The sequence below is a fragment of the Hetaerina americana genome, unplaced genomic scaffold (genome assembly GCF_022747635.1).
Source record: "Hetaerina americana unplaced genomic scaffold, ioHetAmer1.1.p SCAF_6, whole genome shotgun sequence".
Classification (NCBI taxonomy): Eukaryota; Metazoa; Arthropoda; class Insecta; order Odonata; family Calopterygidae; genus Hetaerina; species Hetaerina americana.
The window spans coordinates 50,154,561-50,182,314 of record NW_027287205.1 but is presented as its reverse complement, the minus strand read 5'-3'; the positions used below and the strand labels follow the sequence as shown (position 1 = coordinate 50,182,314).

Genomic DNA, 27,754 nt, shown 5'->3' with positions numbered 1-27,754 from the left:
ATCAGGCAAACCTTCAGATGATGCGGAGCAGAATGACATGTTGAATAACTTGGCCAAATGCTTTCCCAGGCATTATCTTTCTCTGCCCCATCGGTTCGTATAATTCTACTTTCCATCACAGCCTATTGGTACAATAAGCATAGAAGGCATAGCATTAAGCAGTAGATAACTATATATTTTGTGTTGAAAGCACAAATATAGCATTGCTTTTTTTTCAATACTTGAACTGGGTAAACCAGAGGGTTGCAAATTTCATCAAATCAAATTTTTGTATGATACTGGAGTTAGACAACAGTTACAGTATTTCCCTTACAAACAGAATTTTCACTCAACATTGAGAACTGATTCCTGTGAATACTCTCCAATTGAAGCCAACATTTTCAACTGATTAATGCAGCACAGTGAGAGACAATTAAATTTTTTAGGAAGAGTTTATGCACTAATTGTAATATATGAGATTGGATAATGCAGTGTGACCTAAAGAGAATACACTAGAAGGATACATTTACTACACAACACAAAGGTTAGAGATAAACAATAAAAACCAGAGGGTAAAGGACAATTACAGTAAAATTTATTTGAACAAATAAAATACAGTTCTACGTAGTCTGTCTCCCTTTAATGTAAAGTCTATGATAAGTTACATCGAAGGCCTATGTACTTGTAGATTACTGCAATAAGCTATTTTATTATCTTTGCACAATTGATGCTTTCATGGTATTCAAACAATGGCTGAAACTATTGTATTAAGAATGGTAATTATTGCTTTATTATTCTATCCCTACAGGATTGCCATTCATGAGATCTCAAATAGACTGCATTAAGTATTTACACTTGGGTGAAAATGATATTTTTGAAGTGCGTGAAACTCATTATATAACTATGAATCTTATTTGTAATAACTGTTCTCCATGCACAAAAAATATGTTCATAAGTGCAATACTGCTGACAATATTTCTGAGGATAAAATAATCATCAATAACTAATCAATATGCTTTGATCAGGCTTTCATGAGAACTGAGCATGATAAAAATAAATTTGCTTAACAATGTGTAAATTTTTAACACTTTTATTTAGTATTAGCAATAATTATGAATTATTGATGCTGAGGCATCAGAGACGGTAAATTATACAAAAGATGAAATAAAAGAAAAGTCCAAGGCAACAGAAGAGTTTTTGGCTCTTGGCACGCAAGAGAATAAACAATTTTGCTCCACAGTATTGGGGATATATTTTTAATGCTGTTTCTTCAATGAAGTAACACAATCACCAATATGATCCGTCAAACAGAACAAAAAACCAATGATATATCAGTTTATACATCACTGTGGAATAGTAATTGGATTAATTACAAACAGTGAATTTTTAAATGCAAAAAAATATGCATTTTTTGGCTTCTAGGTAACATATTTGGAAGGAATACTATTTAATGTTTCCGCCAACGGATGTAATCAGGTGAGAACAGCTTGCATAGTTTTTTTTATATATAACATCTATACTTCCACATAATGTTAAATCACATTTTTCTTCCAATGCACAACTTCACAGAATACCATCATAGAAGGATTTCCTCTTCAAATGGCAATGGAAAATTCACACGAAATATCATTGGTCACAATTGCTCATCTTGTAGACATAATCTGCACTAGAAGGCACCAAATGAAAAGAACATTTACTTCATAGTTGACTCAGTCCAAAACTATAAAAGCCCTTCCATTTCTTTCATGAATTGCAGGTATGCATCGTCCTTTGTTTGAGGTGCAGCTGTATTTGTGATTGGTTTCCCAGACATCACAATACTCTCTGGTTTTGATTCTGTAATTGAAAAGCAGGCAGAGAACATAAGCATAGTTAACACAGCAGTTCGAATTGAAATATTAAACAATGGAATGGAAACAAACACAATCGATAAAAGCTTTCAAACATACAGCAAGTTCATTTTATACAGTCTATATCCACCATGGATTCAGAGGCAAGAGTGATGCCATAGCAGTAATGAGTTTACCAATAGAGAGGAACATAGTATACAATAAAGATGTATTTGCTTGTTTTCTAAATTTCAGGAAGGCATTCTACAAAGTGAATTAGTTAAAATTAATGAATGTATTGAAGAGAATAGGCAAAGATAGGAGGGATAGGGGACTTATCTGAACCATATTTGTCTCAGACTGCTCAAGTAGAAGTAGCAGATGGAGAGTCTAGATGGGTAGTGTTAGGAAGAGTGGTTAGACAGGAGTGTCCATTATCACCTGTGCTTTTCAATATGGTTCACGTGGAGGAAATGGTTGAAGAGGCATTGGGGGAACTGGAGATAGGAATTATGTTCAGGGGAAAAATAGTAAAATTAGGTTTATGGATGATCTAGCTTTAGTGTGCCAGTCAGCCATGGTATTGCAAGCATTCCTAAGCACATTGAAAAGTCAATGCAGTTGTTATGGGATGAAAATAAATCTAAACAAAACAAAGGTTACGTGGCTTTTGTGAAAGAGAAAAGCTAAGTTAAATTTTAAAACGTACTTCATAAACTAGAGTAGGTGGAACAGTTTACCTATCTTGGATATGTTCTTGGCCAAATGGTTAAAGTAGAAGGGATAAAAGAAGAAGAATTGTGTACGGCAAAGAAGTTTTCACAAGGAAGAGGGTATTGCTGACAGGGACATTGAGTAAGAACAACAAGAAACGACTTGCGGAGGGTGGTTTTGCACAAAGTGGAAACATGACCATTGAAGCAAAATGATAAGCATAAACTGGAGGTGTTTGAAATGTGAGTGCTAACGGAAAAGGTAAAATGGAGAGAAATGAAGTGCTATGAATGGTGGGCGTGGGGTGGGAACTGTTGAGAGAAATCCAAAGGAGGCAGGAAAGATTGATTCAGAGCATTTTGATAGGCAATAGGATGTTGAAGATTGTGATAGAGGTAAGAATGTTAGGCAAATAAGGATGGGATAAAAAGAGCACAGGCATGCTGGATGGAATGAAGGGAGGAAGGAGGCATTTGGAATGGAAGAGGGATTTATTGCTGTTAGCTAATGGATTGTGTTTTGTTATAAGAGGCAAAGAAATGTATTTTTGCTCAGTTTGTGTCCATTCAAAACAAACCTAAAAAGGTAAGAAAATTTAATACAAACAGAAATGAGAGTGGTAACTCTTTCTAATACAAATCCAGGAGGTTCAATTAATTTTACAAAACATATTAAAAATCATACTACACATCTCTGTACCTGGAATGAGACTGTTTACAGGCTTCCCATCTTTCCTCTTCTTGTCTTCTCTCCTCACCCTTAGAGCTGTAGGCAAAAACCTTGTAACATCTGCACTCAGATTCCTGAATGGAGCAATGAAATATTTTACTAAGGCACAAAATGATTAAAATGACATACACTCTTTGTTAAGTTATGTTTTATAACTTTAAATAACCACAGCTAATGGTACTTTCATTCTGGATTAATAAGAGGTAATATCCAGTTAATCTATACTAGAATCTCAGTAGGCTTTTTGGCATGAAGACTATAAGAAAGGAAGAAATAAATAATGCAAGGCAAGCATAAAGGAATTTCTCTTGATGGATGGAAGTAAATAGTTATGGGCTGTTCAAAACCTATCCATATGAGGCATATTACCTAGAATAAATGTTTATTGGAAAATAACAACATTGGCTCATTTCTCTTTAAAATGTACATTCAGCATATGAAGTTCTGAAAAGCCATACTCTCTCAGAACAGCACAATTTTCTTTATGCTTGCTTGTGGTTAAAAATGATAGATTTTAGCTCATAAGACTTATTTCTCAATCAATTTTCACATCAAAATGAATGACATGGAGACTCAAACCAGAAGAGTAGCCAAAAAACATAAATAAATCATACATAAGCACTTATCTTTTTCATTGATACCTAAATTCAACAGAAAAATAGAAAACCTTATTTGTGGTTTTGCTTCAATTGTTGCTCCTGACCCTTGTGACTTGTCATGCCCCATGTCTCCCATGCCAGACAAACCATCTCGCCTTCCGATGAGTTGTGGTGCAGCAGAGAGGACATTTGGATTGGCACCGCCAACAAGTGGTGGTATTAATGGAGGGTGAGGTGGTGGAACTTGATGTGGAGGCGGGGGTAGGGATGTTGGTGGCCTCAGCATTCGTGGCGGCATTCCTGTGGAAGAAATAATTAAAAAATGAATAAACTGCATGATTCAATCGAAATTGGATATATAATCATCATATCCAGAATGCGGCTCAACAACTATAGTGATGGTATTGAGAATGATTGAACACGAAGGTCCTGTTATGAAATGGCAAAAAGAGCATGAAACGAAATAAGCATTTATCAAAAAAGCAACATGACAGTAAAATGCTGCTATGGGCATATATGCATAGTTTTTATACGAAACTAAAAAATCATGAAGAAAATTTGTATTTTTTAGTTGCATCAGCTTTTGAGCCTTTGGCGGTAGTATCAAATCCTACACACATACTTAAACCAGTACAACTTAACTTCTTACTTAGGAATTCAAGGGATCAAAAAATTAATATCGAATTATCCATTTTTGATATAAAGATACTTAACTTAATTTAGGCTAACTTATGACTCCATATCTGGAAAGTATAATCATGATATTCTCTCATCTGTATATTAAAATAGATGGTAAATTTTATTTTAATAGCTAATCTACTGGTTAAAGTAGGTTTTGGATAGACACAACCACCAAACAAATATGCTGTCTCTCCTAAAAAACACAACCCAACATCCTATTCTACAACATGCCCCCCTTCATCTCAGTATACGTCCCTACCCCTTCCTCATTTTCCTAACATTCTAACCTCTATCACAGTCTTTAACATCCCACTGCCTGTCAATACACCCTTAATCCATTTTTCCGGCATCTTTATAATTTCTCCCACCAATCCCCACAACTCGTCCACCATAACTAGCACTTCATTTGTTCTCCTTTCCGCCCATTTCACCTTTTCCATCCTTCCCCACACCTACATTTCAAAAACTTCCAATCTACGTCTATCATCCTGCTTCAGTGACCATGTTTCCACGCTGTACATAACTACTTTCCATATTAAAGTTTACACAAGCCTTTTCTTAACATCCTAACTTAATGCCTGTCATCAAATCCCTTCTTAGATCCCAATTGTGTTTTTTAACCTTCTTCCATAGCGCTCCAATTTCACCCTTCCTCTGCAAACTTTCCATATCCTCTCACTGATTCTTCCACCATGCTTCTTTTGCTTTGTTTTTTACCGGTCTCAAATTATTATTCAACTCTTCGTACTACCTTCTGCCAAACTCTAATTTTACATTTTTCCATTTCTTTCTCTCATCTATCTTTCTAATCATCTCATACGTGATCCATGGTTTCCATGACCTTTTTCCATCAACGGTTTCAATACTATCTTTTGTAGCTTTCAGTATCCCTTTTTTGATATTTCCATCTTCCCTCAATAATACTCAGCTCTTTTCCCTAATCCATTATTTTCTCTACAGCCTGGTGATACACTTTCCTTGTCAATCCAATGTGTGAGTGTGTTAAATAATAATAAGGCAATGGATGGCCAGCTATGGATATGAATCAATGAATAATGAATTTCCATCCACTGGCAACCCACAAAACCAGCGTTACAAGCACTTCTGGACAAGATATTGGAACTTCCTCTTTCCAACTGCTTTTTGCCCAACATTAAGATTCACAGTTTCATAGACCTTAGTTTCCTTTCAGTGTCTTCATCAAGTCCCTCTTGTGGCATTATTTCATTTGAAAATTTAACAGTTTAATAATAATTTGCCATGAATGAATTAAAATATATCTGGAATAAAATGTTAATTAAATATATTTTAAAATGAGAAGAATGATAAAATATTGAACAGATGAAGATGCCAACAAAATTGTGTGCGGGTTGTTCAATAATTTCTAATTACTTAAAAATCCAAGAGATGGCACTTGAAGCATCATAAAAGGTTTGCTTTTACTAAGTATTAGCTCTCACCAGACTCATGTGAAAGTTTCAGCTATATCCACTGCATTTTTTTATTTCCATAGTCAATTACAGCATAAATCTTTTTTTTCTTTAGAAAAATGCAAGTATGAATTGAAACAATAATCAGCAACAAGTTTTCACTGTGGCAGTGGATGTTTTTACCTGGTGGAGGTCCTGGAGGTAGACGGATGCCCCCGATGATGTTTCTTGGTGGTGGTGGAGGGATTCCAGGTGGAGGACCTGGAGGTAGACGGATGCCAGGTGGCCCTCGGAAGAGCATCAAGGGCGGCGGAGGCATTCCCAAAGGTGGACCTGGCAACAATGGCAAAATATATGGTGGTGAAACTGTTAGAGGCGACATAGAAGCTGCATAAGAGACAACTTCATCTGATCAAATATAAAATACAGAAAATATAGGGGACCTATATTTATTTCCTCTACGGAATAAACCAAGGAATATGCATCATGCTCATTTAAGGCATGTGCTTCATCCCCTCAGAACTTTTGTATTCTCACAATGACACTTTATTCTGCTGTTTACAATTTTGAAATTTCATGTTGCCTTTAACTGACAGTACCAATTGGCATGTTGACATAAACAATAAGGAATATGGCATACACCCTTTTGAGTGTTTCTCAAAGTTGCCAAAAACAAGTAACAAATGAGATTCAGATTGGTAAGACAGTAATCATAATTATTAGGGGAGGCAACTGCCAGCTGAAGTCAATAATGACAATAAGGATAGGTGGGTATGTTAGGATGGTTAGGATATTCTCATTAAATTATAATGAAGGAAGGGTGGCACAGCTCTGGCTGCCATGGCCAGGATATTGTATCTCAAAAAATATAGATCCAATGGATAGGTCTCATATAATGGCAGCCATATTAAATTGTGCATTTTAATCCAACAAATTTTGATTGGGACCTAGCAATTACTGTTTAAATTCCAAACCTCATAAAGCATAGATAATGGAAGTTATTAACATGACACCTTATCTACTGCACCAGGAACATGTTCCTAGCATTATTAAAATAACTTTGGGTCCTCATACAGAGGATAAACCTGAATTTTCACTTAGAATTTCCAATTTTTTACATATCTAGTAACAATTAACCAGTTTTTTTTTGTATTTTTAAATTCTGCCAAATTAATTTCAGTGAAATGATTTTAATTATCACTTTTGTCAAATGTAAGTTCTCAGGAGATAAAGAGTAGTTGAAACATAAATTAACACTTTTAACAATGGTGAACAAGTTGTAAATAATTAATATTTATTCATATTATTTAAATTCATCTACAATATTGACCATTGTCATCAAACTCAAGATTTTGAGTGGGTTTAAAAATTTACAGTTAGTGTTGCACATACAGTCAAAATGGTATGGATACCATTGTTTGCTTAGACTACTGTATTGCAACAAGCTGGCAGCAGTAGCTGCATTAGATTTTGCAGTAAGAATTCATTAATATGACGTATTAATTACGTGGTGGTAATGGCAGCAAATTTCCAAATGCAACCTTCTCAAATATCAAGTCACATCTTTTGTAACTTACAACAAATACCTCTTTCATGTAAAGGTCGACCCTATATTTTAACATGAGTATGGATGGCATGTGATATTTATAAGAAAATTTATACATATTACCAGCCCTCTCCTGCTAACACAGACATCATGGGTTCTATTTCTGCCTAAGTGGTATTCTTTCCAGTTAGGGCATGAGTGATAGTGCTTGTATTTAATGCTATACTATTGTTAGAAATCTCATGTAAAGGACAAAAAATAAGGCAGTTTTCAGATCAGTTCGAGATGAAAAAACAAAATATTATGACAACTGCTGAGATAATTTTCAAACGTCACCTCAAGTGGTAACTGAAATTTTTCATCAAGCACTGGGTGTATAAGCTGAATGATTTAGAGAAAGGAAATTACCTGGAGGGAGACTGTTCATTGTTTGCTGAACATCCCCTTGTTGCTGTCCTCCCATTTGTTGGAGCTGCGGGGGAGGCTGGTTCATTAGGGCCAAGGGAGGTGGTGGTGGTGGGCGTGGCATTCCAATTGGTTGAGGTGGACCCATTTGCATCTGCTGCATTTGCTGGTGCATTAGCTGGGGCTGCTGCATGCCCTGCGGCTGTTGCTGCATTGGCATGGGAGGAGGCTGGGATGTAGGCGCAGGAATTGGCTGCGGCATCCGAACTGGGTCGACACGTTTCGCATTGGCTTCATCACCATCCTCCCCAATACGAGATATCCTGGCATTCAAATCTGCCTGCCTGTCCAGCTCTCTCCTCCTATGCACTTCCTCCATCTGCGTTAAAGGGATTTAAATTCAATTCAAGAATATATCAATCTCAAATTCCTTGAAAAAGGAAGGAGTTTGTCCAACAAAGGCTCAAAATTGCTTCAAGTAATGGAATTCTTCATTCAGAATTATTCCACGGACACTCATAAAGATTACACTGAATAAACATTTCAATTCAAAGAAGTCCTAATAAAGTTTTCAAGTACACTCTACTTTCTATGCAGTGCCAACACATTCATTAGGATGGAAAGATGATGACAAAACAGAAAAAGCTTTGTGTGTGCATGGATTTTATGAAACCAAGTCTGTGTAAACAGTGCAGCCATAGTTTCAGCAGAAAATTCTTTACGGGATAGCTCTTAGAAAAATCTTCAAGGGTTACATAGTATGCCACTCGATTAACTGAGGGCTGTGTATGTAACAGAGACAGTCAAATGATACAAGTATGTAGCAGGTGGTCGAATATCACAATGACTTCATGCGAGGTACTAATAGAGTCCACATGGTAATACACATTTATACATTTACACATTTAGAAGAATTTAACTGAATTTGAGACATTAAATTAAACAATCTGATGTCTTACAACAGAAAGAAACATTCAGAATAACAATCAAACTTACCCTTAACATCCTTCCCTTTTGGGTAGGCAAAATAAAAAGGTTTGAATGCAAGTGATTTATGGAACTTACTACCATTTAACAATTTCTTCCGATAATGCGTTATCTTAGCATACCTTACCAGTTCTGCCACATTATTCATGCATTGTTTCATACATGCTTTTCTGTTCCTCAGGCACATAATACCCCATGTTTTGAATTCTCCTGAAGCACACCCACATATCAACCCAAGCTCTCTACCCTTCTATGAATCTGTTTGGTGATTTTATTCACAGATTCTCTCATTATGAACAAGTTATCATGATTCTTCTTTCACACCTGATCATTAATCTTTATCGGACGAAAGCAAACTTTAGTTCCTGGTAAAGAATGTTTCCCGCCGGCCGAATGGGAAATTTAGTTCCCAATTCCCTTGAGTTATCTCACGCTCCTCCTATGGTGATGCTTGGAGTGCGTAATGAGGTTTGGACCATGTCTCTCAACACATGCCCCTTTTGATGGGTTGGGCCAAACATCCCTTATTTGGGGAGTCTAATAACAAACCTTGACCTTGGATTCTCCTCATTCTGAACACCATCTCAGCTGAGTTAAGATTTTTTTGGTCTCCCTCCAACCTTGGTGATGAGCTGTTTACTCAGACTGTTCCTAGGGTTTTAACCATTTCTTAACCTCTACTGATTCTTTGGCTGGTTTATTATTCACTGTTTGATTCATTTTAGTATATTTACAAGCATTCCATAGTTTGAAATTCTTCTTCAAACATGAATCTACACCTGAATAAAATTTCATTACGCATATATTTTTGCATTTATTCAATGCTTTTTATTCAGTAGAAAACCACTCTCACATCATCATGGATGCCAAGGGAAAATTGAAATAATACATTCCAAGAAAACATAAGAAGTTTCGAATAAAAATATATAAGCTGTGTGACTCAGGGGGATATACAGTAGATATGACTGTTTACCTAGGGAAAGACAGAAAAATGCAACAAAATAAATAACAGCCACACATGCCACAGTGAAAACGTTGACGAGGAGAGTGGAAGGAGGAGGGCACAAGGTTGTCATGGATAATTTTTTTTCCTCCCTGGAACTTTTTGATGAGCTCAGGAAAATAAAAATAAATTGCTATGGAACAATTAGAGAAAACCAAGTTGGTATGTCGAAAGAATTCAAGGATAAGAAACTGAAAATGAAATGCAGAGATGTGAAAGTGAGATGCAGAAGAGATCTGATGGCGATTATTTGGAAAGGTAAAATAAATGTCCATATACTGGTGAATATGCATGTGCCGCCTGAAGAGGCGAGCTTTTGTGATAGCCAAAGAAAAGGTTTGAAACCTGCAGTTATAAAAGGCTGCAACAAAAATATGGGTTACATAGATAAATCAGACAGAATGGCTAATAGTTACTTTATAAGCAGAAGCACCTGGAAGGGGACAAAAAATTCACTCCATCACCTCCTTGATCAACCTATTCTGAATTCATGGATTGTCTTTGTTTCCATGTGGAGCAAGATGAGCCATTGAGATTTTTGCTTAGCTTTTGTAAGAAATCTTTTGGGGGCCCACCCAAGAGAAGAGAATCACCCAACTTCTTCCCTGAAAGACCAGCCTGCTGATGTGTCAGCAAACATTGTTCGCCTTGATGCAAGAGATTATGAGCTTTGGATTGAGTAGTAGTAGTTTTGAGGGGAGGCGACCGACAGCTAAGGTCATTTGCGCCATAGGGGATGGATAGGAAAGGATGACGGGTGGAGAGAAACCCGGCGTCGGCATTAGCCTACTCTTTACGAAAGGCGCCAAGGGGTCCACAGTTTAACGTCCCATCCGACGGACGGCGTACTCACTCAAAGTGCCCTCCACAAAGCACCTCAAGTAGGGATCGAGATACCTCTGAAAAATATTCAACACCGCCGGGATTTGAACCCGTGCCCTCAGGGTGGGAAGCCAGTACGTTAGCCCCCGCACCATCTTGATCCCCTTTGGATTGAGATAAGAGATAAGGTAAAAAGCCAGATGTCGCTTAAGCTTGCTTCGAGGCAACGTAGGCCTCTGTGTAGACGAATGTTTCAAGATATATCACACTAAAACTAATTTAGAATATAAAAAGCAGTTTGAGACCATTTTGATGAGTGTAAATTTAAGAAAATGTAGTTTAAAAAAATTAAATGTTTACTTTTTGTAACTTAGCATAATTTTCAAGTTTTATGATATCAGTAAATATATAAAAAGGGAAATGTACTAAGAAACAATACATTTTCTTTATAACAGTTTTTAATTTTCATTCATAACTCAAGAAAGGCCAGGCCAGGAGACCCCACTAAGGGTATTTAAATGCCATCTTTTAATGGTTAATGATGTATCCCATCCACATTCTTATATAGTCCTCCCAATACTTGCTCCATCTCTCTCATTTTTTATCACAAACACTCATCAAGTATCCCATATGAAATCAATTAAATGAAAATATTGGCTCATCCTGGCATACTCAAGTTTCACTTCAAACATTAATGTGTGGAGGAGTACCACCAATTCTACACTACTTTTGAAATACTACAGTAGAAAAAATTCTTTTTTTTTATAAACTTCATATCCTACCAAGAACCTTTTCTTGGTTTACCCCTTTTTCCTGAACCATTCATGCTTCTCTCACACTGTAAATAATCCATTGCCAGTAAATCTTCCTCAAGGACCTACAAGAAACAAACGAACTCTGCACCAGGACTGTTACCATAGCTAAGGAAAGTGGTAACTGTCACCTCTTGGACGTGGTAAAAATTACACAAAAATTAAGCACGTTACCCTTGGTGCTTCAAGTGGATCACAGGTTCACACTTTGTTCAAACCCCTTCTAAAACTTTAAATGCGCAGCAAAAGAAACCAGACTCAAAATACGTACCTCCCTCATGAATTCATCAATGTCTTGCCCAGCCATTTGCAGCATCTTCTGCTGCAAAGAAGTCGGCTTGGGTGCTATCGGCTGCGGGTCGTCCTCATCACTCTCCTCATCCCCTTTCTCGCTCCTCTCCATCTTCCCATCCTCCTCCTCCTCCACTCCCTTCCCTGCCTTCCTTGGGACCTCATCCACCTCCATTCGCTCAGCGGAGGCCTTCCCTTCATCGCTGACAGCATCTGCGAACCTAATCACCCTTGTCCTTGATGGCCCTTTCTCCGTCAAACTTTCAGTCTCTGTAGCTGCTGGCTCCCTTTCTTTTTCCTCTTCTTTCTCCTCTTCTTCCTCCTCATCGTCACTCAGGTCAGGTGGAGGTCCAACTGGTACCCCTGGGGGCCTCTTTCCAGCAGGGAGGACATGACTGGAAGGAAATAATTATTTAAAAAAAATTGAGAATTTTCTCTCAGTAGGTTTTTGAAATCTTAATTCTGGAAATTCAAGGCTCTCTGATACATTTCACTATTCCATGCATTAATTCTCTCAGGAACCTTTTTCCCAATTGTTTACTTATGTGTTGGGAATGTGATCAGGTTCTTCTGGTGGATCATACCTCATCGTTGTCGGTACCAGCAGAATCAAGTCAATCCAAATGTAATTTTGCATTTTTCCAAGGCCTGCATGTAAAGTGATCCGCCCCACCACACATGAACTGGTCTCATGACAAAAATTAAATATTTTTCTGCGTGGGAAATCCCAAGTCACATATTATGGCCCCAAGTTAATTTAAAAAATCGGTTATCTTCCATAATTTTTGAAGAAACCGAGCAATCTAATGCTTTTTCCAGGTTTCACAATTTCCCATTTAAGGGTCCACCCTGACTACTGAAGGTGCCAGTGTCATCTTACAGTTGCAATAGCCATTACAAAAAAGACTAAACTGGTGCACGTATCATTTGATGTGGTAGAACAAATATACATCAGCATCCAAGTCACGATATGTAACTTAATTAATTGCTCCTTGGGGTTATCACAATTTCCTTCGGTGGCATTGAAATTACATTCTGGGATTGAATGTCCGGCTCATGGCTGCACTAAGAAGACATTCAGTCACTCACATTGTATCCAACATAATATAAGTTTCAACACAAAATGACTTTTCACCAATGAAACTCCCAAAGAAAAACATCAGGTATATCACAAAACAATAACCTTCAAGGAGTTGAATTTAAATCTTAATCCTTAAAAGATTATCACAAAAGCACACTATCCACTTAACCTAACAGGCTACTAAAATAACATTAATCCTTCAATGCAAGCTGGAAATGACTCTATAATTTCAAATTGTCACACATTTTCTTCTTGTATTGAAACATTAATTACAGAAAAGTAAATATCATAGGAAAAACTTAAATCCAAAAAACAGGACACAACAAACCTGTAAGCAGAAGTCTTTTTTAGAATACCCTGCACCGGTATGCTTGGGCCAATTCCTGGTGGCAGATTCGGGAATGATGCGGCTAATGTGCTGACAATGGCAGCTTGGATTGGGGCAGAAGGGGGTAAGAGAGATGGCGGAAGAGGAAGGTCAGCAGGTAGAGGTATTTGAGTGGTTGGATCCTCCTCTTCGGCTCCAATAATAACACCAAGAGTAGGGTCTGTCTGCATTAGAGAGGGTAAAGGAAGTGGCAAAGGGATCTCATCCACAGTGACCTGTTGGGCATGCCGCACTGATTCAAAATATGCCACCAAACCAGCTCTGCTTCTCTCATATTCAGATTCAAGGCGCTTTAGCTCAGACCATCTGTCAGGATCTTCTTTGTTCTGAAGTACATAAAATGTTTTTTAGAGGTGGTGATAAAACATAATGAAATAATGTCAATTAAAACTGAATGGGTGCATTAGAACTTAAATATGTCATGTAGTAGCCATGAATTTGTAGCATGTGCTGGTGATTTGAAATGCAATGTGCAGTGCACTTTTTTCTGAACACGAACTGGACTAACATTCAGCAAAGTTAAAATTCATATTTAAGGTGTATATACGCTAAGCTGATATCAACACCATTGATTTTCATTGCACACTATTTAGGGCAATATAGAAGATACAAATAAAATAGATCCAATGTCTCTATGACATATACATTCACTCATGACCCATCAAGGAAGCATTTATCGGTTTACTACGTAACTTGCCATAATTTAACATATAATGCGTCTGGAGAAGTTAAGCGATAAAAAATTCATACAATATTATTCATGGAATTACTTACATAGAGTTTCAAAACTCTTTCAAATGTGTCTTTAAGCTTTTTTCTTTTGTCCTTCAGCACTTTTTCATTCAGTGGTGGTGGCTGAAGTACATTATATTCTGAAAAACATGGGAATGAACTACATGTAGGACTTAAACATTAATCAGTAAACAATATATTCCTCTAGTAGTTCAAAATATAAAGAAATCAAAATACTAAAGCTTGAATTAGTGAACACATGACGATAACGTACTACTTTAACAAAATCAATCCATGAATGAATCTTAACAACCATAAAGTTAAGGTAATAACAACTAATAACCACTATTGTATATACCCATTTGATCAATTTTCTCCATTTCAGCAATTAATTGAAGAGGATCTTTCCCTTTCAGAACAGCCGCTCGTACCATTTGCCTCTGCTTTTTATTCTTCTTGAGTTCTTTTTTTCTTGCCTCTTTTCCTAAAAAAGTAACAATGGAACATTTTGATTATTGCTAGTTAAAACACTATCTCTTCATCAAAGAGTCGGCATATTTATAAAATGTAATAGTAAACATACTCGCTTGATCTGTGGGGTTCATGTACTTCCCACTTTTAGTAGTATTAATTGACCGACGACCCATTTTGTACAATTTAAGGCGTACCGCTTCCCAAAATAATGCAAAGTATGAAAGATCAGTTAAAATTCTACATATCACTATCAAAAAAAGCGGAAAATCTTTTCCCTGTTGATGCCCTCCACCACAGAAATGAATTACGATAACACACTGATGTTTACTAAGTTGGCCGACGTTTATTACAGCGCTAGAAGCGTTTCATAACCAAAAGGTCTTTGAAAAAGTCCGCGATTAGCTCAAAAGAGTGAGTAATAGGTTGTACCGGTTAGTTTTGCATTTTGCGACGACCAATTTCGTACAATTTAAGGCGTACCGCTTCAAAAAAATAATGTAAAGTATGAAAGATCAGTTAAAATTCTATATATCACTATAAAAAAGCGGAAAATCTCTTCTCTATTGATGCCCTTCCCCACAGAAATGAATTACGATAACACACTAATGTTTTCTAAATTGGCCGCCGTTTATTACAGCGCTAGTAGCGTTTCACATCCAAAAGGTGTTTGAAAAAGTCCGCGATTAGCTCAATAAAGTGAGTAATAGGTTGTACCGGTTAATCTTGGATATAGTGGAAGGTATACTCTTCTGTGATTTATTTGTGCTTTAAATTTCCTGTGTACCAAAGATGGAATAACTTTATTTGATAAATGTGGTAAATGTTTCTATCGAACCATTACTATTAAGGACATTCAATGTATTTAGCCTCAAGTCCTAATCCCCAGGACTAGCGTTATTTCATAGCTGCAGGAATATAGTCTCGATGGAAGATTACCATATTTTCTCTTTTGAGACTAGTGACTTAAGACCAGCTCTGTTGTATCTAGTCGGCATCATCCAACTGCTGTTTTCAGGAATCGCATCATTCAGCTCCAAGGCTCGAGACCAATTATGAATCAGCATTGAAGCTAACTATATAATGCAGATTTGCAAAGATTTTTCTCGTAATTTTATGAACGATTTGTATGTGCCAACTTTTCTCAGTAGGGTCTATTTGTTTTAAATATCGTAATCATAACAACTGTTTTATTCTACGTATTTCACTTCTTGAAACCCTTACGACCACAATCCAATTTCTAATGCAAGTATTAATGATCATTTAGATAATAAATTTTAAATTGCCATGGTTTTATGATTTCATGAAGGTTTAATTTCCTTAATCGTATTGTCCAAAGGTTAGCCATCGGGTTACCCTATCTGTAGAACATCAGTGCCAAGTGAAAACACAATCATTGAACTAGCGAAATTCGAACTAACAATCCTCTGCAATACAAGGTACATTTAGTTTGTTACATGATGCTCTCATGATTACACTACTCTAAAAAAATAGGCAAAGTGTCATCCAATCGAGGAGCACTTAGGCTACTGAGACTTGGGCTACATAAACTTAGTGATAATCTCTCATTACTATTCTGCCCTATCATATTTATACAAATAGAGAGAATAGATTATCGATTTAGCACTATTGAATCTTCAATTGTAGGTTCCATTTGCCTATTTATTTGCAATGAAGTGAAAAAGATATGGTATTCCTAAAACTTCACCTTTTCTTATTAAATTGCAGTTCAAAAGTTTTACTTTTTGACCCATTTCACATATTACAACAATCAATTTTTCTAGTGGGATGCTTAGTCAAAATATCTAAATCCACTCATCTTGATATATACTGCATATCTACCAGTAAATCAAAGGGTGGAATTTAAACCCATCCTCGTTATTTTCAAAATCATTAAAATTCCTTTCAAATTTTTTCTTCTGGGGACTTTCCTAATTTTGCTTGGTGGAGTACAAAATACGCACTTATCTCTCCATTGATCCTTTATCGCATTCTCTAACTCAGCCCTTAATGTGGGATGTTTCCCTGTCTATCAACAGCACCTACTCTTCCTCTTCACTTATGCACACAGACCTTTTCAGAATACTTTGCCTATTTTTCAACCTTAACTTCAACAATCAAAAGTGTTCATCTTCTGCCATCTCAAATGTCATTCTTCTCATTTTTGTGTTTATTGAAGTTGCTTCCCATATTATTTAAGCTACTTCAATCCAACATTACACACATTGTGCTGTTGATATTCATCACAAATGCATGCATTTTTCCAAAATATTTCGCGGTAACCAAAAATTTGTATTTAATTTCCTAATCTCTTGTATACCTATTCTTATTCAGTTTTTGAAGTATTTTATTGACTCCTTTTTTCCATTCCAGAGGTCATCTTCCTCCATGGCATATGGATTTGTCTTCTTGGTTTTCTTTCATCATGTAACTACTTAATTGTTCTCCAAAATTCAAGATACTATTAATATCTTGCTTTATTTACTTGATTAATTCTGTGTTGTTTTACCACAGTCATTCTCTTTAGTGGCAGTAAGAAAATAGTTTTTTTGGTTTTATTTTATTCCAAGTATCCAAATGGAAATGGGTCATTGTTTTCTATAGCTTTTCAGAATCAAGTTGGTACAAAATCATCCCTAAATGTGGCTTCTCTTAATAGATAAATCTCCCAAGATAACTGTCAAAGAACTTAATTTTCTGCTTCCATGAGGATGTACATCATCATTTTGTGGTATCTACCCCGCTCTTTGAACATGTCCTCTCTGCAGAATTTCATTCCCATTAACTGAATATTGCCATCAAACAAAACAAATGCCTTTGGCCCTAAATGCAGCCCCAAACAACGCCCCTGCAAGGAGCACCCCCAACATCTCACTGCTGCACCACACCATCATCAGGTATATATCTCTAGTTACATAGGATCTGGCATATTAATTAATACATCTCCATGTTTGCTCATAGAATTGCAAAAGGGTGAGAATTTTAGCTGCACCCAACAGACACAGAAAATAATGCTCTAGTCTGAGCCTACCAACTTTTAGGTTATATGACTTCCCCTGCTAATGAACTCCCCACTATGACTGCCCTCATTACATGATCTGTACCTTGGTTTGAGGTTGTACAAGTCTTCTATCACCCCTGCAAAGCAGTGGAGAGAGAGAGTCATATTGGTATAAGCAAAAATTATGAGGTTTCCAAAGTTTCATCAGTCATAAGTTTGTGTGTATATTATGTTCAATTTCTAAATGGCTATGAAATAATTTTGCAGTGTTTTGCCATTATTTTAAGCCTAGAGATTTCTAAAAGCTGCTCTTTGGATAGGTATCAGATACTTCGTTAGTTAAAATTTCACTTGGCTTTTTGTAGTGATGTCAGTAATAGCCTATTCAATTCAACTTATTTCACTTCAGGAAGAGTTTTGCTGTTGAGATTAAGGAAAGAATGCCTGTGACACTTCAGTTTGATATCATTTAACGTCCCCAGGCAACATCTAAATGTAAGTATCTTCTTCGTATGTAATTTTTAGGCTAGATTTTACTCTGTGAAGAACCCAATATGACTCTCCTCTTTCATTATATTTACCTCTTTTACATATTCTCGCCTTTTTTAATCCTCGTCATCTCCATTTTGGCCAGCCATCCATAATTTCATATTTTTTACTTGTACATTTTATTATATCTCTTATAGTACCGCTATTCCCCAGCGTGCTATCATAAAATGTGGTGGGCATATAGTAACATTAATATCATTATAATGTTAGTCTAAATTTCATTGTGATTTTTGTCATAATATCAGAAGAAATTCCTCATTATCACCTGTTAACCATTGTGCAGGAATATTCTCTTGTGTTGACATTTACTCCTCGATTTCATGTAATTAATTTAATGTCAATATTTTACAGATATCCTTCTAAAAATTCATTCAATAAGTAATTTCACTTCACAGTGCATTTCATTAGCTCTATTTACGTAACTTTCATTTGGGTTCTGTACTGATCATCATCCTAAATATCAATATAAATCCTGTTATGCTTTTGTCTTTACTCTTCCAAGTAGACTCCTTTTGGAAATCTAAATGAGGTCTCATTAACCTCTGTAGCATTTTACTTAAGAAGGATTCATTACATTTTCCACTAAATCAGTTCAAATGAAAAGTAAGCCACTGCAACAAGATAAGCACTGCATTTTCAAGGTTGTTTAACCTCATCCTCCTCTTTACCTGCAAATAGTACTTCAAGCATAAAATAAATATTACCTTACCCATAGTTTAATGAATCTTGTATCCACCCCTATGGCTTTGTCCTAAATCCTTATAAAAAGAGATGATAAAGAGGAGCTGATTTATCTTTACTTAGGGTCTTTGTAGGTATGAAGGTGCTTTAAAAATAATTCTTAGTGTTCTAGCTCTATCTGGTAATGTGGTGAATCATGTGTATTTTGTTGAGCTTTCTTACTCAAGGAAAGGCATGTATGACCTTCAAGAATTCATGATTATTGTCCATGATTCTTTATATGTCAGTTAAAGTAACTTATTTCACAATTTGCATTATATTTGGAGGTTCTTTCACCATCTGTAGCCCAATCAATATGTTGAGTGACTCTAATATTTTGGTCGGACAAGACTTAAGTTCGATATAATGCTTAAAATTGTAGAAATTACTATTTTGAAGAATTATGGGTAACTGGTCATCTCAGTTTTATATGAAAAGCATTGCCTGAAGGAAAGTATTTCGTAACATAAAACATTGCTGGTGTGTTCTTGGCAAAGTTTTTTGCCTAAAAATGCTATTCAAATACCTACAGAATATTTTGGCATTCAGTTTTTACAAGAGCTTATGAGCTAATGAACACTCTTTAAAGTGAATTAAATGAAATGTAACTTTGGTTCATGAGTTTACCGGAGTAAATTCATTTCAAGGTATTCTACCCATTTAGGTAATGGTAGGTTTTGGGATGTTCTCAATGCCTATTTACATATAAGTATTATGAGAACTTACTTTTTATCTTTATTTTATATATATATTATGTGTATATAATATATATATATATATATATATATATATATAAATTATATATATATATATAATGGAAATAGAGCGCTCTTCAGTGATGCACAAATATGTATACATTCATGACGATGCATATATATATATATATATATATATATATATATATATATATATATATATATATATATATATATATATATATATATATATATATATATATATATATATATATATATACAAATATATAAAAAACACAGATGTAGATTTTTAGAATATAGAGACACAAAGAAAGGACACTCACAATTTGTTATTTTACGTTTCGACAGCACGGCTGTCGTCTTCAGAAAGTGTTTTTTATATATTTGTGTGTCGCCGAAGAGCGTTCCATTTCGAAGATATTTTATATATATATATATATATATATATATATATATATATAAAGATATATATATACCTTTTTAAAGAAAGCCTTATGGATGTGAATAATAATGTAAACGAAGAAGCGAAAATAGCAAAAGTACACTCAAATGAAACTCATGCGTATTCCGAAAATTTGGAATACGTCTGAGTTTCATTTGTGTGTGTTTCTGTGATTTTGTTCGTTCTTGCTTCTTTGTTTCAATTATACATGTATATATTATATATATATATATATATATATATATATATATATATATATATATATATATATATATATATATATATGTATGTATGTAAGGAATTCTAATTAAATACTATGTGTAGTTTTAGTAGCATTGGTTTTCATAACGTATATAACTTAAATATTGTATATTAGTAGTTATTCTGTATTAATATGAAGTAAAGAAATAATTATTCAGAGTAAAATATAATGTTATTGTCATTTGTACAAGTGCCCAATGCATGCATCAGATTCATGTTCTCCAGGTATTGGTTTTTAACAGAACCGTCATTAGTTCATCAGACACATCATGTGACAATAGACTGCAAGTACATGAAACTCATTTATCTAACCTTCTGAGCTAAATCAGCTAGTGCAGCTACACATTTGAATTTTTTTAAATGTTCCAGATATACCTATGTACAAACAAATTGTGAAAAATAAATATTTAAATTATTCCATAACCTTTATGGGGGGCTATACTTCCCGGTACTAAGTACATATATTTTTGTCACAACGCTACATCTAAAAAGTAAGCACATTTGAGATTTTGCGATTCTTTCTTACTCCTTTTAAAGTAATGAAAGCATTATAATGCACTTCTGAGATTTTAGTCACATATTTTATGAAAGGGTAGTAAATATTATATTTTTTCAATTCTTCATGGCTAAGGTAAGTGAAGTTGCTTGTAGCATATTTTTTTATGCACCCACAAAAATGAACATAGCTTGACCTGCAACCTTAATCAGGTTTTTTGGGAGTATAAGCAATGCTTTAATGATATTAACTTTTCTTTCATAAATTTAGGCATATCAAGGGCTTCAAGTCTTCTGAGTTTAAAAGAAAATAAATAAAAAACAAATTGCAGGGAATCACACTTGTCTACTAACACACAGTGGTGAAACACCATTCAACTGAAAAGAAAATTTTTTTATTGATGACATTTTTCATTTCTGAATATTTAATCTAGGTACTGTTTTATACGATGTAGTTTCCACCATTACTTTCTCGAAGTGATCCATGACTTGAAGGATATACTTTGTATTTCTACATAAAATATTTATTTAGTCTGAACAAATATTTTATTAGGAAATACAAAGTGTATTCTTGAGTCAGGGTAATATTTCATAACCATGATTTTTTATGTCATCTACAACCTAAAGTGAGTAATTGACCCATGGCAAAAGTTTTCTATAGTGTTCAATCATTTTTTGTTTGGCAATAGCTCCTTCTCCATCTGCTCCCTCTTGTGCTACCTCATCTGAGCTCTCCCCTGCATCCCCTAAATGCACTCCGCCCTCCCGAATATCCTCCTCTACTCTTTTTCGCACCATGTTCTCTCCCCTCATGGAGTTTGTCCTGTTTCTGCGGACATCCCAAGTGTTCCTCCACAGTGGATAATCATGCAATGGTCTCCTTCTAACAGTTGAATCCTCACTTGAATCTTCCCGCCTGATGGCATTTCTATGCTGATCATTTGCATATGTCCTTTCCTCTTTGTTGTCCCCTGGATCCAGGAGGTGGCCATGGTAGCTCGGATCCCCAGTATTCATTACGAGGTAGTCTTGCCTCTCTACATTCCCTTTTGAGTCCTGGTGTGAATGGGGATATCTCATTATGATCCTTATTGGCATTCCCTCGTTATCATCCATTTCATCTTGGTCTTCACCAGTTTCTCTCGTTGTTGTTTCATGCAAGTAAATGTTTCCCAATCGTCCTGCTTCTCCCTCCAAAGTTGAGGTTGTTCTGTTCTCCTCCTGAGACTTAGTTGGGGGTGCCATTACTGATGTTTCCACATCCTCTTCAATTGTTCCATTATTGGGTGATGTTGATGTTGAAAATGAACTCATCAGTTGCGACTCATCAATAAGCTGTCCTGATGGATGCAGTAACAATCTCTCAGCATAAGATGCATTCACATGGGAAGATTCATCTTTGCCCTCTAAGTGTTGCTGGTGCTGATGTTCTTGCTCATAATGCGACATTGTGGTGTCATTACATGGACCGCAGGGTTCATCGTGGAAGGTTGATAGGAGAGCTGCCTTGACATATGGGTAAGTTAGCATACTCCAGGGCATAATTACATGGAATGTGAGACGTCCACACCTGCAATGAAAACATATGGTTTCAGAATTGGCTTATAGAAAATTAATGTGATGGCAAGAAAAGCGACTCAGATGAGCCATGTAAGGATGTATAAAAAAATATTGTCTCGCTATGAATAACATTTGGTGTTTCCTCTGATCATGAGGATACAAAAAAGGGGGATGAGCCTAGTTCTCAAATGTGATAGGTATTATTATTGGTGTTCTAGTGTTTAACGTAGGTTTTGGAAGAACAGAGACTATACGATGGTTCTAAGGTGTATTTCCTTGCCTATCCTGACAAAACACAACCTAACACCCAAAGGTACAGTAAGCCCCCTCTTCAATCTATATACTTCCTTCCTCCCATCATTTTGTCTAACATACCTATCCTATTTCTAACCACTTCTCATTTTCATAAGGTTCTCCATTATATCTCAATTTTCAACATCCCACTGCTAATTAAAATGCTCTGCATCCATATTTCCTGCCTCATTTGGATTTCTTGCAACGATTCCCTCTCCTCCTTCACCATCCCTAGAACAGTCTTGTTTGTTTTCCCTGCTGTTTTTGTCCAATTCACCTTTTCTATCTTTCTCCATGCCTATATCACAAAATCCTCAAATCCATGCTTATCATATCCCTTCAACAACTACATTTCCACTCTGTACAAAACATGTTCCATGTCTACCTTTTTATTTATCTTTACAAAGCATTATTACATAATGCCCCTGTCATCAATTTCCTCCCCCTCATGAAAACATCTTTTCCAAATGCAATTCTTCTTCTAATGTCCATATTACTTTGACCATTGTGATCCAAAACATTTCTGAAATATGTACACTGATCCATCTGCTCCAGTTTATGAACTCCTATTTTCATGTTTAGCTTAACTTTTCTTTTTTGCAAAAAACAAAATCTCTGTTTTGTTCACATTGATTCACATCCCATATATATCATGACTTAAATGTAACCTCTTACCTTGACAGGATAACTGGTCTATCAAGCTAACTAAAACTTGATAATCTTCAAATGTAAATGATGTTACGAATTTTCCATCAACTATCATTTCTAACTCAAGTTCTTCCCATGCCCCATACTATTTGCTTCATATATACAATTAAGGGCACCCCTGTATTACCCATATTCCTAGCACTGCCCATCTGGACTCTCCATTTGCCGCTCTGACATATGCAGTCTGAGACATGTATAGGTTGCGCATAAGCTGTCTATCCAGTCCACTCCTATTTAATGTGATATATTAATTAATTCTACTCAATTCAATCTATCAAATTCTGTCTCAAAATCTACAAAATAAATGAATATAGCTGGATTATATTCTATGTTACCTACTATTACTGATATTACTGCAATAACATCAAGCATACCTCTCCCCATCCTGAATCCAAACTGTTCAAACCATTATTCTTTTGCCCTACTCTCCATGTTTTCAATATGACACCATCAAATGACCACCCAACTGGGGTCAGATGCCTTTGCATTAGCCTAAATGAGGAAATGGTGCTGCATGGAATACTTTTCATCTGGCTCCTACCCTTCATCCTATCTGGTATGGGTGACCCTACCCAGAGCAAATTCTATTGCTCTAGTTAGTATAGCTGTAGGGGGTCATCAGAATGCACAATCCCTTCCACCACATCCTGGTTGTAGTCCATTGGGAGGGGCTATAAAAATATAATATAATGCTCATAAAATTAGACTGGCTGAATAATTGACTGACTTGACTGAATAAAGGAATAAGTATATAAAACTTTTAAAAAATGTTCAAACCTTTGGAAGAAAGAAATATTTACACACATATATGTATATGTGCATATATATATATATATATATATATATATATATATATATATATATATATATATATATATATATATATATATACATATACATACATATATGTATGTATACATATATGTATGTATATGTATGTATACATATATATACATACATACTAGCTGAATACCCGGCTTTGCACGGGTTAGGGAGAAACAATAATATAAATATGCTACATAAATAAAAACAACAAATTTTAAAGTACAATAATGCACTACTTCATACAAATTTAAGAATCTTTTTTATTTAACACCTGTTTATAAACTACATTTTTTGTTTCATATCCAGGAGAAAGAATATATAAATTTTTAGGCGAACCTACTCTGGAGCAAGCAACATAAAGTTGCCCGTGGCTAAAACATGGCGATCTAAGATCAACAGCATAAAACTTTAAAGACTGTCCCTGTGATTTATTAATGGTAATTGAAAAAGCTAGCCGGACTGGAAACTGTAGTCTTTTAAAGTTGAAGGGAAGATCAGTTGGGATTAGAGGTATCCGTGGAATAAAAATTATTTCACCTTTTCCTTTTCCAGTTAAAATGACTGCCCGGATTATATTTTTCATTAATTTTGTCACACACAATCGTGTCCCATTGCAGAGTTTTGGTGGATCTAAATTTCGCAATAAAATGATTGGAGATCCTATTTTAAGTATAAGGCGATGTTGTGGTAATCCAGCTGGATCAAGTGAATTTAGGAATTCCGTTGGATAATTGACGGCTTCGTCAGCATCCACTACGGTATCAACCGATTTATATTCAATCACGTCTCCTGGCAGCATGGCTAGTATCTCCTTGTTAATTTCATTAACATCATCGTTCTTAGGAGCAAGAATGGTTCTTTCTCGCAACCATTCTAAATTTTTATAATTTTGATTAACGTTAGGATAGACTGCTTGTATCATATCGCGGACAGTTTTCACCGATACACATAAATCTGATGACAATTTTATCATACCAGATGCTTCAATAACTAATCTATCTTCTCCAATCTCCAAAAGTTTATTTACAAAATTATGAGCATTCCCATCTCTTAAGAGGATTCGCATGTTTTGTTTAAGGCTAATTTCTTGGACATGATTCCATAGAACAGAATGTTTTAAACAGGCATAAATTTCATCGGCTGGAGTCGATTTTGGAATGACAGGCAGAGTTTGACGGAAGTCTCCACACAGGAGTACCAGAGCTCCTCCCATTAAACTGCAGTTTCCTCTAAGATCTTGAAGTGTTGCGTTGAGGGCCTCAAGGGATTTTTTATGAGCCATCGTACACTCATCCCATACTATCAATTTACATTTTATAAGAACTTGTGCCTGGCCGCTTGTTTTATTTATATGACATGTGGGATTTTCTTGTCGGGATATATTAAGTGGCAACTTAAGGGCAGAGTGGGCTGTTCTTCCTCCTTCCATTAATGTCGCTGCAATACCTGAAGATGCAACGGCTAGAGCAATTTCTCCATGAACCCTGATTTCAGCGAGAACTAAATTAATTAAAAATGTTTTCCCCGTACCACCAGCAGCATCAAGAAAAATGATACCTCCTTCTTGTTTATCTACTTGATCCATTATTGTTTTGTACGCGAATTTCTGATCTTCATTAAGAAGTGGCTTTTTATCCGCGATGTATGCTTCTAAGTCTAAGACATTGTAGCTAGTTTCACGTATATAATCTGGATTAAATACACCCTGTTGATCTTGTACAGGTGCAAAAAGACCGAGTTCCACTAAAGCCTTGTTAACCATGGTGATACAGTTTTCCTCCAAAATAATCAAAGTTTTATTAAAAATGTCGGAGTTGAACGTAATATCCAATGTAGGATTTTCACTTCGAACTTTAGCCAGTATATCCTCACTCTTGATTCTTTATATTTCTCCCATAATGTTTTTGGGTTAGATGGATTACAGGAGGTTATTTAGATGGCAAACAAAATTCGGATTTGTCCTGGAAGAGAAATCAAACTGGCCCCAAACTGGAATCAACAAATCCACTCCTTAAATCCCCAACCCGTCCTAAAACCACTCCAACGCCATGCAATAAACCCAGATGTAAAACATGCCCTATTTTCAAAACCAAAATCCCATCCCTCTCCCACCCGCTTTTTAACTCTCTCCCACCAATTCCCTCCTCTACTTGCACTTCTAGCAATGTAGTGTACCTTCTGAAGTGCCAACTTTGCCCTGCCTATTATATTGGGCAAACCACCACACCCCTCAATATCAGAATCAACAACCACCGAGCCTCATGCAAAAATTCTTCCTTAATTGACATGCTCCCTATCCCCAAACACGCCTCCGAACACAACACTCCCTTTGATAAATGCTATAGTGTATCCATCATAGCATCCCTCCCACCCTCTGATCCTCCTCTGAAACTGAAATAACTAGAGCAATCCTTCAGCTGGCTTTTGGAGTCCTGGAACTGGCCAGGAATTAATATTAGGCACTAATTACCCTGCTCTAATTATATTTTCATCCCCCTTCCACCCCCATCACCTTCTACATTTTCCCCACCCTTCTAACGCTGCCCCTCCATACCCGTCCCTTCGGAATTCCCTCCCCACCTTCCCCTTCCATCCATCGCTCCAGCCCTCGTATTCCCTTCAGTTCTGTCCCTCTCTTCCTTGATAAAGGTGGCAACGACCACCGAAAATTCGAAAAATAGTGAGTCTCTTTTTTTGTGTTTCTGTGTTTTTGTCTGTGTCCACTAGTGCTAAGTGTTATACATTATTATTCACGTCCGTGAGACTTTCAAAAAGTGTTATATGTATATATATATATATATATATATATATATATATATATATATATATATATATATATATATATATATATATATATATATATATATATATATATATATGAATTGAGTTAAAATATATAAATATATTTTTTTACAAAACTTATGTGTATTATTATATATATTGCATCACCACAGCAAGACAGACCTTAAGTATGTACATTTTGTGTTTGAATTGACTAATTAATAGCTTAATAGAAGACTGTTGTTACTCTAAGTATTATTGAAAGTAATTCATTGATTCGCATCAGTTTTTGGATGCTTCTGATTGAATGATTTTTTTCTTTTGAAATTAATGATATTTTTTCATGGAATTATTTTATTGCTCCATACTTGCCTATCAAAAACAAGGATGTCGTCTTTGACAGCTCCCATTTTATCCCAAATGGAATATCCCGTCAAGGGGTTGTCTTGGAGAACCGGAATCATACCTCCAGCGGCCTGCAGTGCCATGCCTGCATGGGCAGCACTTCTTGAATTCACAATGACTAGCCTGATATCCCCAAGTCCCCTTGCTTTGAGGCGACCTCGCAGCTCTTCCAACCTTAAACCAACATTTGCAGTCAGGTTAGTTACATTGCATGCAATATTTTGAAAGTTTCTCAGTTGATGGCCAACTAGTTTTCCAACACTGCTGGCACACTAAATACACCTATTTGATCATTCATTGAATTTTCATGCAGTTAATCGAACCACCTTTCCCATAATTTCTTATAAAAATAACTGGGTTATTGAGTAGGTACTCCAGCGATTCCAGGAGGAATTTTATGGTGAAATTTTAGTTGTGGCAGTCATCTAAGGAAATAACAGACAGCTTAAATATAAGGACATTTTGGATGGGCGGGTGAATTGGTAGAGGTAGGATGTT

At 35.8% G+C, this 27,754-nt stretch overlaps 2 protein-coding genes across 2 annotated transcripts in view; both read right to left on the bottom strand.

Annotated features, from left to right (window-relative positions):
* Nucleotides 1–617: 617 nt before the first annotated feature.
* On the bottom strand, nucleotides 618–14,824 carry LOC139695297 (WW domain-binding protein 11). The gene is made up of 10 exons (XM_071593995.1): nucleotides 14,612–14,824; nucleotides 14,387–14,512; nucleotides 14,071–14,168; nucleotides 13,237–13,622; nucleotides 11,808–12,222; nucleotides 7,916–8,291; nucleotides 6,145–6,294; nucleotides 3,919–4,150; nucleotides 3,222–3,325; nucleotides 618–1,815 (listed from the first exon to the last, which is right to left on the bottom strand). The coding sequence occupies exons 1-10, from the start codon at nucleotides 14,673–14,675 to the stop codon at nucleotides 1,700–1,702; spliced, it is 2,067 nt and encodes a 688-aa protein (XP_071450096.1). The 5' UTR covers nucleotides 14,676–14,824; the 3' UTR covers nucleotides 618–1,699.
* Nucleotides 14,825–20,346: 5,522 nt separating this feature from the next.
* The window catches only part of LOC139695388 (uncharacterized), a 34,614-nt gene continuing 27,206 nt past the window's right edge, over nucleotides 20,347–27,754 (bottom strand). The window contains exons 3-4 of the mRNA XM_071594119.1: nucleotides 27,224–27,430; nucleotides 20,347–22,253 (exon numbers count right to left, since the gene is read on the bottom strand). Coding sequence (XP_071450220.1) covers nucleotides 21,305–22,253; nucleotides 27,224–27,339 — 1,065 coding nt within the window. The 5' untranslated portion in view covers nucleotides 27,340–27,430 and the 3' untranslated portion in view covers nucleotides 20,347–21,304. The remainder of the gene's footprint in view (nucleotides 22,254–27,223; nucleotides 27,431–27,754) is intronic.